Source organism: Heterodontus francisci, chromosome 8 (genome assembly GCF_036365525.1).
Source record: "Heterodontus francisci isolate sHetFra1 chromosome 8, sHetFra1.hap1, whole genome shotgun sequence".
Taxonomy (NCBI): Eukaryota; Metazoa; Chordata; class Chondrichthyes; order Heterodontiformes; family Heterodontidae; genus Heterodontus; species Heterodontus francisci.
Window position 1 is genome coordinate 123,433,531 of NC_090378.1, and position 12,782 is coordinate 123,446,312.

Sequence of the window (12,782 nt, forward strand, 5' to 3'; positions counted from 1 at the left end):
TGTTCCATTACATATCCGTGTCTGGGAACAGCTCATGAGAGCCTGCAAAGTGGTTCAGGAACACTTTAAAGCTTCCCAAATGACCATGAAGAAATGGACAGACAAGCATGCCAAGACCCGAACATTTCAAACAGGGAATGAGGTATTAATATTCCTGCCTTTACAGAGTGAACCGCTGAAAGTACGGTTCAGTGATCCACATAAAGTAGTCAGGAGAATTGGTAAAGTAAATTATTTGATTGACACCCCAGATCACTGGAAAAAGAATCGGCTGTGTAATATCAATATATGAACATGCGAACATATGAATAAGGAGCAGACGTAGGCCATTCGGCCCCTCGAGCCTGCTCCACCTTTCAATAAGATCATGGCTGATCTGTTTCTTTCTCGAATTCCACACTCCCATCTACCCCCGATAACCTTTGATTCCCTTGCCCAACAAGAATCCATCTACTTCCACCTTAAAAATATTCAATGACTCCGTCTTCACCACCTTCAGAGACAGAGAGTTCCAAAGTCACACAAGCCTCTGGGCAATAGAGCGCACTGGATGTATCTGAAATTTGCTTTAGATTAAATATGAAAGCACACATGTAAACATGACCATAATCAATTATTGGGAAATAACTGATCAACAAGATGAATACAAGTACACTTACAGCAATTACCAAAGATGGGAAAGCTGGGAAAGCTTAAGTTTTCTTGCTAACATTAGATGCTACATCTTGCTGCAATTTTTTTTCCATCCCTCGGTCCTCAATACGCTATCAACCAAATTTTTGGTCAATATATTCCAGATGTAATTGAATGGACAATTCCCATCTAATCTCTACAATATAACTATCCAGGCCCCAGAATAATCCTGATATTGGCATTTATATATATGTCAATTTGTTATTTGCAGAGGAGGAAAGGAAGAAAGGAAAAAAAAACTGTACTCACCCCCTGCCATCTTGCACTTTTGTTCGGTGTTTGCTGTATCCGCTCTTCCTTCAAGATGACGTTGTAAATGGCTCCTTCTTCTATCTCTTCTACCCAGTCTTGGATTGAATTGCTCTGTGGAAGAACCAAACCCAAAACAGAGTAAATCCCTCTGGAGCAGCTGCTGACATTTTGCAGCTAGAATTCAAATACAATGTTATGTCTAATTCTTGACCCCGATTACAGTGGCGGAATGATAAACTCCAGCCCACTGTTCTGGCCACACAATAGCCCGTCTCCTTTACACACTCTGTTTATCTGCACAAAACTTCAGAAGCAAGATTGGACCCGAGCCACTTGTGGGGCAGGTTCTGAACAGAAAAAGACACTTTTGTCAGCCTTCAAACAAAGGGAAGGAATGGCGGAAAGAGGCGGGTTTTCAGGCACTAACTGCTTGTTTAGACTTGCAAGAACAAACAAAATCAGGCCAACTCAATTGAAACATTCACATTGCATTATTAAAAAGAAAAACACCTGCTGTGTTACAGACAAGTGGGAGATGAGAGGGATGATATTCACTTTTCACCTCTCAACTGACTGCAGACAATGGGCTGAATTTTACCAGCCCCTCCACACCCTGGGTCATGGTGAGGGGTTGTGGGGGGAGGTGTGGTCCGTAAAATGCTTGTGGGAGAGACCCAGCACGATCCACGACACCGAGAAGGCCCCACCGCATATTACTGGCAGCGGCGGGACCTCGGTCCGGCACCCACTCCCCCGTCACACGGCAGCAGCACCTCAATTACTGTATGTAAAACACTACTTAACTCTCCTGATTATGCATCTCGCCGCCTCTCACTGCATACTTCCACATTTTACATTGAATGGACAGCCATCACGTGCTGTCCCGTTCACAAGCATAAGAGCCGATGGGACATCAGAAGCAGGAGTACTTGACTGTGAAAGTAAGTCCAGATATACAGGGGTCTGAACTCTCATACTTGAATGGAGGTGGGAGGGGGGATTACAGGGGTCTGAACTCTCATACTTGAATGGAGGTGGGAGCTGGGATTACAGGGGTCTGAACTCTCATACTTGAATGGAGGTGGGAGGGGGGATTACAGGGGTCTGAACTCTCATACTTGAATGGAGGTGGGAGGGGGGATTACAGGGGTCTGAACTCTCATACTTGAATGAACGTGGGAGCTGGGATTACAGGGGTCTGAACTCTCATACTTGAATGAAGTCGGGAGCTGGGATTACAGGGGTCTGAACTCTCATACTTGAATGAACGTGGGAGCTGGGATTACAGGGGTCTGAACTCTCATACTTGAATGAAGTCGGGAGCTGGGATTACAGGGGTCTGAACTCTGCATACTTGAATGGAGGTGGGAGCTGGGATTACGGGGGTCTGAACTCTCATACTTGAATGAAGTCGGGAGCTGGGATTACAGGGGTCTGAACTCTGCATACTTGAATGGAGATGGGAGGGGGGATTACAGGGGTCTGAACTCTCATACTTGAATGGAAGTGGGAGGGGGTATTACAGGGGTCTGAACTCTCATACTTGAATGGAGGTGGGAGCTGGGATTACAGGGGTCTGAACTCTCATACTTGAATGGAAGTGGGAGGGGGGATTACAGGGGTCTGAACTCTCATACTTGAATGGAGGTGGGAGCTGGGATTACAGGGGTCTGAACTCTCATACTTGAATGGAGGTGGGAGGGGGTTTTTAGAATTTAGAATTTAGAACATTACAGCGCAGTACAGGCCCTTCGGCCCTCGATGTTGCGCCGAGCTGTGAAACCATCTGACCTACACTATTCCATTTTCATCCATGTGTCTATCCAATGTCCACTTAAATGCCCTTAAAGTTGGCGAATCTACTACTGCTGCAGGCAGGGCATTCCACGCCCTTACTACTCTCTGAGTAAAGAAACTACCTCTCACATCTGTCCTATATCTATCACCCCTCAACTTGAAGCTATGTCCCCTCGTGTTTGCCATCACCATCCGAGGAAAAAGACGCTCACTATCCACCCTATCTAACCCTCTGATTATCTTATATGTCTCTATTAAGTCACCTCTCCTCCTCCTTCTCTCCAACGAAAACAACCTCAAGTCCCTCAGCCTTTCCTCGTAAGACCTTCCCTCCATACCAGGCAACATCCTAGTAAATCTCCTCTGCACCCTTTCCATAGCTTCCACATCCTTTCTATAATGCGGTGACCAGAACTGCACGCAATACTCCAGGTGCGGTCTCACCAGAGTTTTGTACAGCTGCAGCATGACCTCGTGGCTCCGAAACCCGACCCCCCTACTAATAAAAGCTAACACACCATATGCCTTCTTAACAGCCCTATTCACCTGGTTAGCAACCTTCAGGGATTTATGCACCTGGACACCAAGATCTCTCTGTTCATCTACAGTACCAAGAATCCTCCCATTAGCCCAGTACTCTGCATTCCTGTTGCTCCTTCCAAAGTGAATCACCTCACACTTTTCCGCATTAAACTCCATTTGCCATCTCTCAGCCCAGCTCTGCAGCCTATCTATGTCTCTCTGTACCCGACAACATCCTTCGGCACTATCCACAACTCCACCGACCTTAGTGTCATCTGCAAATTTACTAACCCACCCTTCTACACCCTCTTCCAGGTCATTTATAAAAATGACAAACAGCAGTGACCCCAAAACAGATTCTTGCGGTACACCACTAGTAACTAAACTCCAGGATGAACATTTGCCATCAACCACCACCCTCTGTCTTCTTTCAGCTAGCCAATTTCTGATCCAAAGCTCTAAATCACCTTCAACCCCATACTTCCGTATTTTCTGCAATAGCCTACCGTGGGGAACCTTATCAAACGCCTTACTGAAATCCATATACACCACATCCACTGCTTTACCCTCATCCACCTGTTTGGTCACCTTCTCGAAAAACTCAATAAGGTTTGTGAGGCACGACCTACCCGTCACAAAACCGTGCTGACTATCTCTAATGAACTTATTCTTTTCAAGATGATTATAAATCCTGTCTCTTATAACCTTTTCCAACATTTTACCCACAACCGAAGTAAGGCTCACAGGTCTATAATTACCAGGGCTGTCTCTACTCCCCTTCTTGAACAAGGGGACAACATTTGCAATCCTCCAGTCTTCCGGCACTATTCCTGTCGACAATGACGACATAAAGATCAAGGACAAAGGCTCTGCAATCTCCTCCCTAGCTTCCCAGAGAATCCTAGGATAAATCCCATCTGGCCCAGGGGACTTATCTATTTTCACACTTTCCAAAATTGGTAACACCTCCTCCTTGTGAACCTCAATCCCATCTAGCCTCGTAGCCTGAATCTCAGTATTCTCAACAACATTTTCTTTCTCTACTGTAAATACTGACGCAAAATATTCATTTAACACTTCCCCTATCTCCTCTGATTCCACACACAACTTCCCACTACTATCCTTGATTGGCCCTAATCTAACTCTAGTCATTCTTTTATTCCTGATATACCTATAGAAAGCCTTAGGGTTTTCCCTGATCCGATCCACCAATGACTTCTCGTGTCCTCTCCTTGCTCTTCTTAGCTCTCCCTTTAGATCCTTCGTGGCTAGCTTGTAGCTCTCAAGCGCCCTAACTGAGCCTTCACGTCTCATCCTAACATAAGCCTTCTTCTTGCTCGACAAGCGCTTCAACTTCTTTAGTAAACCACGGCTCCCTCGCACGACAACTTCCTCCCTGCCTCACAGGTACATACTTATCAAGGACACGCAGTAGCTGCTCCTTGAATAAGCTCCACATTTCGATTGTTCCCATCCCCTGCAGTTTCCTTCCCCATCCTACGCATCCTAAATCTTGACTAATCGCATCAAAGTTTCCTTTCCCCCAGTTATAATTCTTGCCCTGCGGTATATACCTGTCCCTGCCCATCGCTAAGGTAAACCTAACCGAATTGTGATCACTATCACCAAAGTGCTCACCTACATCTAAATCTAACACCTGGCCGGGTTCATTTCCCAGTACCAAATCCAATGTGGCATCGCCCCTGGTTGGCCTGTCTACATACTGTGTCAGAAAACCCTCCTGCACACACTGGACAAAAACTGACCCATCTAAAGTACTCAAACTATAGTATTTCCAGTCGATATTTGGAAAGTTAAAGTCCCCCATAACAACTACCCTGTTACTCTCACCCCTGTCGAGAATCATCTTCGCTATCCTTTCCTCTACATCTCTGGAACTATTCGGAGGTCTATAAAAGACTCCCAACAGGGTAACCTCACCTCTCCTGTTTCTAACCTCAGCCCATACTACCTCAGTAGCCGAGTCCTCAAACGTCCTTTCTGTCGCTGTAATACTCTCCTTGATTAACAATGCCACACCCCCCCCCCCCTCTTTTACCATCTTCTCGGTTCTTACTGAAACATCTAAATCCCGGAATCTGCAACATCCATTCCTGCCCCTGCTCTACCCATGTCTCCGAAATGGCCACTACATCGAGATCCCAGGTACCAACCCATGCTGCAAGCTCACCCACCTTATTCCGGATGCTCCTGGCGTTGAAATAGACACACTTTAAACCAGGTTCTTGCTTGCCAGTGCCCTCTTGCGTCCTTGTAACCATATCCCTGACCTCACTACTCTCAACATCCTGTACACTGGCACTACAATTTAGGTTCCCATTCCCCTGCTGAATTAGTTTAAACCCCCCCGAAGAGCACTAGCAAACCTCCCCCCCAGGATATTGGTACCCCTCTGGTTCAGGTGAAGACCATCCTGTTTGTAGAGGTCCCACCTACCCCAGAAAGAGCCCCAATTATCCAGGAAACCAAAACCCTCCCTCCTGCACCATCCCTGCAGCCACGTGTTCAACTCCTCTCTCTCCCTATTCCTCGCTTCGCTATCACGTGGCACGGGCAACAACCCAGAGATAACAACTCTGTTTGTTCTCGCTCTAAGCTTCCACCCTAGCTCCCTAAATTTCTGTCTTAAATCCCCATCTCTCTTCCTACCTATGTTGTTGGTGCCTATGTGGACCACGACTTGGGGCTGCTCCCCCTCCCCATTAAGGATCCCAAAAACACGATCCGAGACATCACGAACCCTGGCACCTGGGAGGCAACATACCAACCGTGAGTCTCTCTCGTTCCCACAGAACCTCCTATCTGTTCCCCTAACTATGGAGTCCCCAATGACTAATGTTCTGCTCCTCTTCCCCCTTCCCTTCTGAGCAACAGGGACAGACTCTGTGCCAGATATCTGTACCCCATTGCTTACCCCTGTTAAGTCGTCCCCCGCAACAGTATCCAAAACGGTATACCTGTTGTTGAGGGAAACGGCCACAGGGGATCCCTGCACTGCCTGCTGGTTCCCTCTCCTTCCCCTGACGGTAACCCATCTACCTACTTCTTTTACCTGAGGTGTGACTACCTCCCCATAACTCCTCTCAATAACCTCCTCCGCCTCCCGAATGATCCGAAGTTCATCCAGCTCCTGCTCCAGTTCCCTAACGCGGTTCTCGAGGAGCTGGAGTTGGGTGCACTTCCCACAGATGCAGTCAGCAGGGACACTCTTGGCGACCCTTACCTCCCACATTCTGCAGGAGGAACATGCAACTGCCTTAACCTCCATTCCCACTATTCCAAATTCCCAATAAATCTACTGAAAAACCAAAAAAAAACAAAAAGTCAAAACTTGTTAGGATAGCAATCCAACGGACAGAACTTCCTAAATAAAAAGCTTACCTTATCAACACACCAGAGTCCTTTTTTTATGGTTAGAGGAGGAGGGTGGGTGAGAGACACTACACGTGTAGTGTCTCGGGTACAGCCACCACAAAAATATATACCTTTTTCCTTACCCAGCAGTCCCCTGGTCCTCCGAAAACAAAAGGGAATTCACTTTTAAACTTACGCTGAAATTGACTTCACAGCTGTAAGCCCGTTCACGCACCTCCGTTGCTATCCACGCTGCAGTCACCGAAACTAAAAGTATTACAGGGGTCTGAACTCTCATACTTGAATGGAGGTGGGAGGGGGTATTACAGGGGTCTGAACTCTCATACTTAAATGGAGGTGGGAGGGGTATTACAGGGGTCTGAACTCTCATACTTGAATGGAGGTGGGAGGGGGTATTACAGGGGTCTGAACTCTCATACTTAAATGGAGGTGGGAGGGGTATTACAGGGGTCTGAACTCTCATACTTGAATGGAGGTGGGAGGGGGTATTACAGGGGTCTGAACTCTCATACTTGAATGGAGGTGGGGGGGGGGATTACAGGGGTCTGAACTCTCATACTTGAATGGAGGTGGGAGGAGGGATTGCAGGGGTCTGAACTCTCATACTTGAATGGAAGTGGGAGGGGGGCTTACAGGGGTCTGAACTCTCATACTTGAAAGGAGGTGGGAGGGGGTATTACAGGGGTCTGAACTCTCATACTTGAATGGAGGTGGGAGGGTATTACAGGGGTCTGAACTCATACTTGAATGGAGGTGGGAGGGGGTATTACAGGGGTCTGAACTCTCATACTTGAATGGAGGTGGGAGGGTATTACAGGGGTCTGAGCTCTCATACTTGAATGGAGGTGGGGGGGGATTACAGGGGTCTGGCGGAGTGGCGGAGGGGTCAGCGTCCACACTGGAATCACCTGGAGAGGGGCCCCAGATCTGGTGCGTTGCCTCGTCTCCTCCGTCTCAGGGTTCGTTGGAACTCCTCTGCTCTCCTGCGAGGGACCAGGGGCAGGGACAGTCTCCATCCCCTGGTCCCTCTCTTGCTTTGCCATTGCTGATTGGATGTCATGGCTGTGACAAGGGATTACAGGTCAGCGCCATTCAGTGGGAACTGGCTCATCAAGAGGGCCGCCGCCACCTTAATAGATGTTGCCAGGAGCTTATATGCCTGGGACATGGCAGCAGTCATGGTGTGGAAGGAGTCTTCTGTTGTCTGCTTAAGGTGGCCCTCATCCTGATGACCACCTTCGTGTGCGGCTGCATCAAGCTATGTGTAGATCCCCAGTACGCAAACTCCAAGTGTCACTACGTGCTGAGGTTCTATCTGTCCCCGGTGTTGCGAAGGATGGGCCTGGTCACATTGCCGCGGAACGCACCATGCAGTTGGGCGGCGCCGTACCACCTATCCTTCGTGGAGCAGTTTCTGCGGAAAAACACCTTTGACCACCGGTCCATCAGGCAGTGGTCTGCACGGAATGTCCTCAAGGCTCTACGGGAAAAGGAAACGGTGGATCCTGTCGGATGGTTCCCCGAGCAGACCGTCAAAGTCATTTGGCGGAATGCCTCATCACCAGAACTTTCAAACAAGCACCAAGACGTAGCTTGGCTGGTGGTGAGAAGGGCCCTCCCCGTCAGATCCTTCATGCACACCCGAAGTCTCGCCCCCTCCGCACAGTGCCCCCGCGTTGGCTGTGGTGGGGAAGAGACGGTCACCCACCTCCTCCTGGAATGTGCCTTTGCAAAGCAGGTGTGGAAAGAGATGCAGTGGTTTTTGTCAAGGTTCATCCCAAGCAGCTCTGTAACACAGGAGTCTGTGCTCTACGGGCTGTTCCCAGGGACGCACACCGAGACAAACATCAACTGCTGCTGGAGGACTATCAATTCGGTGAAAGACGCCCTTTGGTCTGCCCGAAACTTGCTGGTCTTCCAGCGCAAAGAGTTGTCCACCACCGAATGTTGCAGACTGGCACATTCCAAGGTCCAGGACTACGTGCTGAGGGACGCACTAAAGCTTGGGGCAGCCGCAGCAAAGGCTCAATGGGGAAAGACCACAGTGTAAGGTTCCCCCACCAAGCTGGACTGAGGGGCTGGAACCATGGGAAGCCCCTCGAAATGTATCGTTAATATTCTCAATTGCTGTAAATGTAAAACTGTAATTGACATGACAATTGTGAAACGGAAGGGTTGGGAAGAAACTCATGACATTATTGAAAGAAACTGATCTCTTTTGCAATGTTTGTATTTTTTCGTGCTGTTTGGAAACTGTTTGGCAATGTAATTTTTACAGATTTTTATGAATAAAGTATATTTTGGAAATAAAAAAAAAAAAAAAAAAATGGTCAGTGGCGTCTTTGCCTCCTGTTGCTATAACTTATTTATCATCTCCAGCATGCCCTGTCAACAGCAGAAGATCACAAGTAGCCTGGGGCTCAGCATAGGCCTGACCACTCACAGGCCTCCCTGACGGTCAGGGGCCACTCTGTTTCAGCCTCAGTCAGCTGCCTGGGTGTGCGTGCAGTGCCTTCACCAGGGCCAGCTGAGATACATCTAAGGATACTGAGGGAAGAGAGGGTGGAAATCACAGAGGCACTGGCCATAATTTTTCAGTCTTCCTTAGACTTGGGGGTTGTGCCAGAAGATTAGAGAATTGCAAATGTTACACCCTTGTTCAAAAAAGGCTGTCAAGATAAGCCCAGCAACTACAGGCCAGTCAGTTTAACTTCGGTGGCGGGAAAACTTCTAGAAAAAATAATTTGGGACAAAATCAATAGTCACATGGACAAATGCAACTTAATTAAGGAAAGCCAGCATGGATTTATGAAGGGAAAATCATGTTTATCTAACTTGCTGGAGTCTTTTGAGGAGGTAACAGAGAGGGTTGATGAGTGCAATGTTGTTGCTGTTGTGTACATGGACTTTCAAAAGGCATTTGATACAGTGCCACACAACAGACTTGTGAGCAAACTTGTAGCACATGGAATGAAAGGGACAGGAGCAACAGGGATACGAAATTGGCTGACTGACAGGAAACAAACATTAGTGGTTAATGGATGCTTTTCGGCTGGAGCAAGGTTTGTCGTGGAGTTCCCAGGAATCAGTGTTGGGAGCCTTGCTTTTCCAAATATATATTAATGACCTAGGCCTTGGTGCACAGGACACAATTTCAAAGTTTGCAGATGATAGCAAACTTGGAAGCATTGTGAAGTGTGAGGAGGATAGTGTAGAACTTCAAAAGGCCATAGACATGTTGGTGGAATAGGCAGACAGGTGGTAGATGAAGTTCAATGCGGAGAAATGTGAAATGATTCATTTTGGGAGGAAGAACATTGAGACACAATATGGAATAAAGGGTACGATTCTAAAGCGGGTGCAGGAGCAGAGGGGCCCAGGTGTACATGTGCATCTGAAGGTGGCAGGACAGGTTCAGTCGCTACCTCAGCAGACACTGGGCCTTTGTAGTCTGTATAACTCCTTTCCCTTACCCTCCCTTACACCTCTGCAGTGCCTTAGGATGCTTCTCTACATTAAAAGGTGCTAAATAATTGCAAGTTTCTGTCGCTCACTGGATAACCCTCCTGAGATGGAGGCTTGGGGGTAAACACTCCAACATTTTTGACCTCAGGATGTCCCAAAGCACTTTTCAGCCAATCAAGTATTTTTTGAAGTGTAGTCATTAAATGTAGGAAACACAGGAGTCAATTTATTCCCAGCAAGGTCTCACGAAGAACAATGAAATAATGACCCGTTCGTCTGATTTTGAAGGTGTTGGTTGAGGAATAAATCTTGTTCAGGACACAAGATGTTTCCCTGCTCTTCCATCAAATAGTGCCATGGCATCTTTTACACTCTCCTGAGAGCATGGACAAAAAGAAACTTTCAAACAATTGAGACTGAAATCAACAGTATAAATGTGATTTGGAGAATTAAAATTTAAATGATTCTATTCTCTAAATCCTGCCTGAAAAGGAGCAAGAGATTAGTGTACGATTGTTGTGAAAAGAACAGACATCAGTGCAGCTACGGATGTAACAAACAACCGGGACAAAAGGGAACCTGCAGATTTGGTGTACTTGAATTTCCAAAAGGCATTAAATAGGCTGCCACATCAAAGGTTACTACACAAAATAAGAGTTCATGGTGTAGGGGGTAACATATTAGCATGGACAGAGGATTGGCTGGCTAACAGGGAGCAGAGAGTAGGAATAAATGGGTCATTTTCAGTTTGGCAGGATGTTACTAGTGGAGCGCCAGGGGGATCAGTGCTGGGGCCTCAACTATTTACAATCCACATCAATAACCTGGATGTAGGGACTGAATCTATGGTGGCTAAATTTGTAGATAACACTCTATTGTTTGAAAGTTTCTTTTTGTCCATGCTCTCAGGAGAGTGTAAAAGATGCCATGGCACTATTTGATGGAAGAGCAGGGAAGCATCTTGTGTCCTGAACAAGATTTATTCCTCAACCAACACCTTCAAAATCAGATGAACTGGTCATTATTTCATTGTTCTTAGTGAGACCTTGCTGGGAATAAATTGACTCCTGTGTTTCCTACATTTAATGACTACACTTCAAAAAGTACTTGATTGGCTGAAAAGTGCTTTGGGACATTCTGAGGTCAAAAATGTTGGAGTGTTTACCCCCAAGCCTCCATCTCAGGAGGTTTATCCAGTGAGCGACAGAAACTTGCAATTATTTAGCACCTTTTAATGTAGAGAAGCATCCTAAGGCACTGCAGAGGTGTAAGGGAGGGGAAGGGAAAGGAGTTATACAATCTATAAAGGCCCTGTGTCTGCTGAGGTAGCTACTGTTCACTGAAATAGCAATAAAAGTCTTTGAATTAGTCTCGGCATCTCTGGGATAGGGAGAGGAAAGTTGGCCAGGAAACCCACCATGTTGCAGTCCAGAGACTCCTGCTTGAACTGATGACTTCACTGTCCAAGATCACCTGGGCTTTATGGTTGATATTGGAAACTGGTTCCTGTGGAACTGTATTGCACTAAAGAGAGGAAAAGCAATATTTAGTTATTTCTGGTGAATATATTCCCTCGTCGCACACCTCTGATGGTTTGAAAATCTGGTTTGAAATTGGAATTTGTTTACCGAATGTTGTTCGGGAGAACACGTGGGAGAGCAAATGGAGGCTGGCCACAAATGAAACACTGTCCAAGATCCATCATTAACCCCGATTAAAAGGTGAAAAAGTTCCTCTGCAGTTAGTGGTTAAAAAGTAATTTTCAAAGAAACAGAAACAAAAACTTTAGCAGTCAGTCATCTTCATTACACCCACCAGGCTGGATTCTGTGCTGGAGGCAGGACTCACTGCACCCATCCAAAAAGATGGGGAGAACCCCGCCTTTGCCTTTTTGTGCCCCCCAGCGGTGATCCTCCAGTCCTTTTGATTCAAGGTTTTAGAAGTTGAGATTTCCATCCCTTTAAAGACTTTAAAGAGACGGGCATCCTGCCTCCAAGAGCTGCTGGCCAATCAGAGGGCAGGCAGCTCAGCAGTATCAGCAGCGCCACCATGACCGGTGGCCACTGCCAGTACTGCTGAGGTCTCAGACCCAGGCCCAGCAGTGGAACCCCAGAACAGAGGTAGATGAGGTGGGGTCTTTGGGGCCAGTCCGGAAGGCTCCAGCAAGGATGGGGGGAGGTGGTCATTCAGTCCAGGAGAACAGGGGTTCCGGGGGGGTAAAGTTGTTCCACCTCCCACGGAGGAGGGACACCCCCCCTCAAAGCATGCAGGGAGAGCACCTTGTTTTACAAAGTGTCCTCCCTGCACGGTGGACGCCCCCCTCACTGCTGGTAACATCCCAGCGGCGACGGGAAGAGGCCTTGAATTGGCCATTAATTGGCCACTTGAAGGTGTCAATTGGCCTCTGGGCGCAAATGTGGTTGTCAGCCTATCCTGCCTCCAGGAAGATCGCTGGTAAACGGGGCCCTCTGGCCCGCCTTGCCCTCTGCTACTGGTCACAATACTCCGTGTCCCCCCGCCTCCGATTCTGCCTCACTGGGGCCCTAAAATCCCGGCCACCATTTTACATCATGTGGCCTAATACTGTTTTGGTGGTTGCATATAGTTGATGTGTGTTGCCTTCATAGAGGATGAAAAAATCAAGTCTGGAACATACA

The 12,782-nt window shown here is 47.4% G+C and overlaps 1 protein-coding gene across 1 annotated transcript in view; it reads right to left on the reverse strand.

Annotated features, from left to right (window-relative positions):
- Positions 1-12,081, reverse strand: part of LOC137373262 (ral guanine nucleotide dissociation stimulator-like 1) — a 66,197-nt gene extending 54,116 nt beyond the window's left edge. Inside the window, exons 1-4 of the mRNA XM_068038112.1 lie at positions 12,013-12,081; positions 11,543-11,649; positions 7,521-7,722; positions 943-1,056 (exon numbers count right to left, since the gene is read on the reverse strand). Of these exons, the coding sequence (XP_067894213.1) occupies positions 943-1,056; positions 7,521-7,722; positions 11,543-11,649; positions 12,013-12,081 (492 nt within the window). The remainder of the gene's footprint in view (positions 1-942; positions 1,057-7,520; positions 7,723-11,542; positions 11,650-12,012) is intronic.
- Between the last annotated feature and the right edge of the window lie 701 nt (positions 12,082-12,782).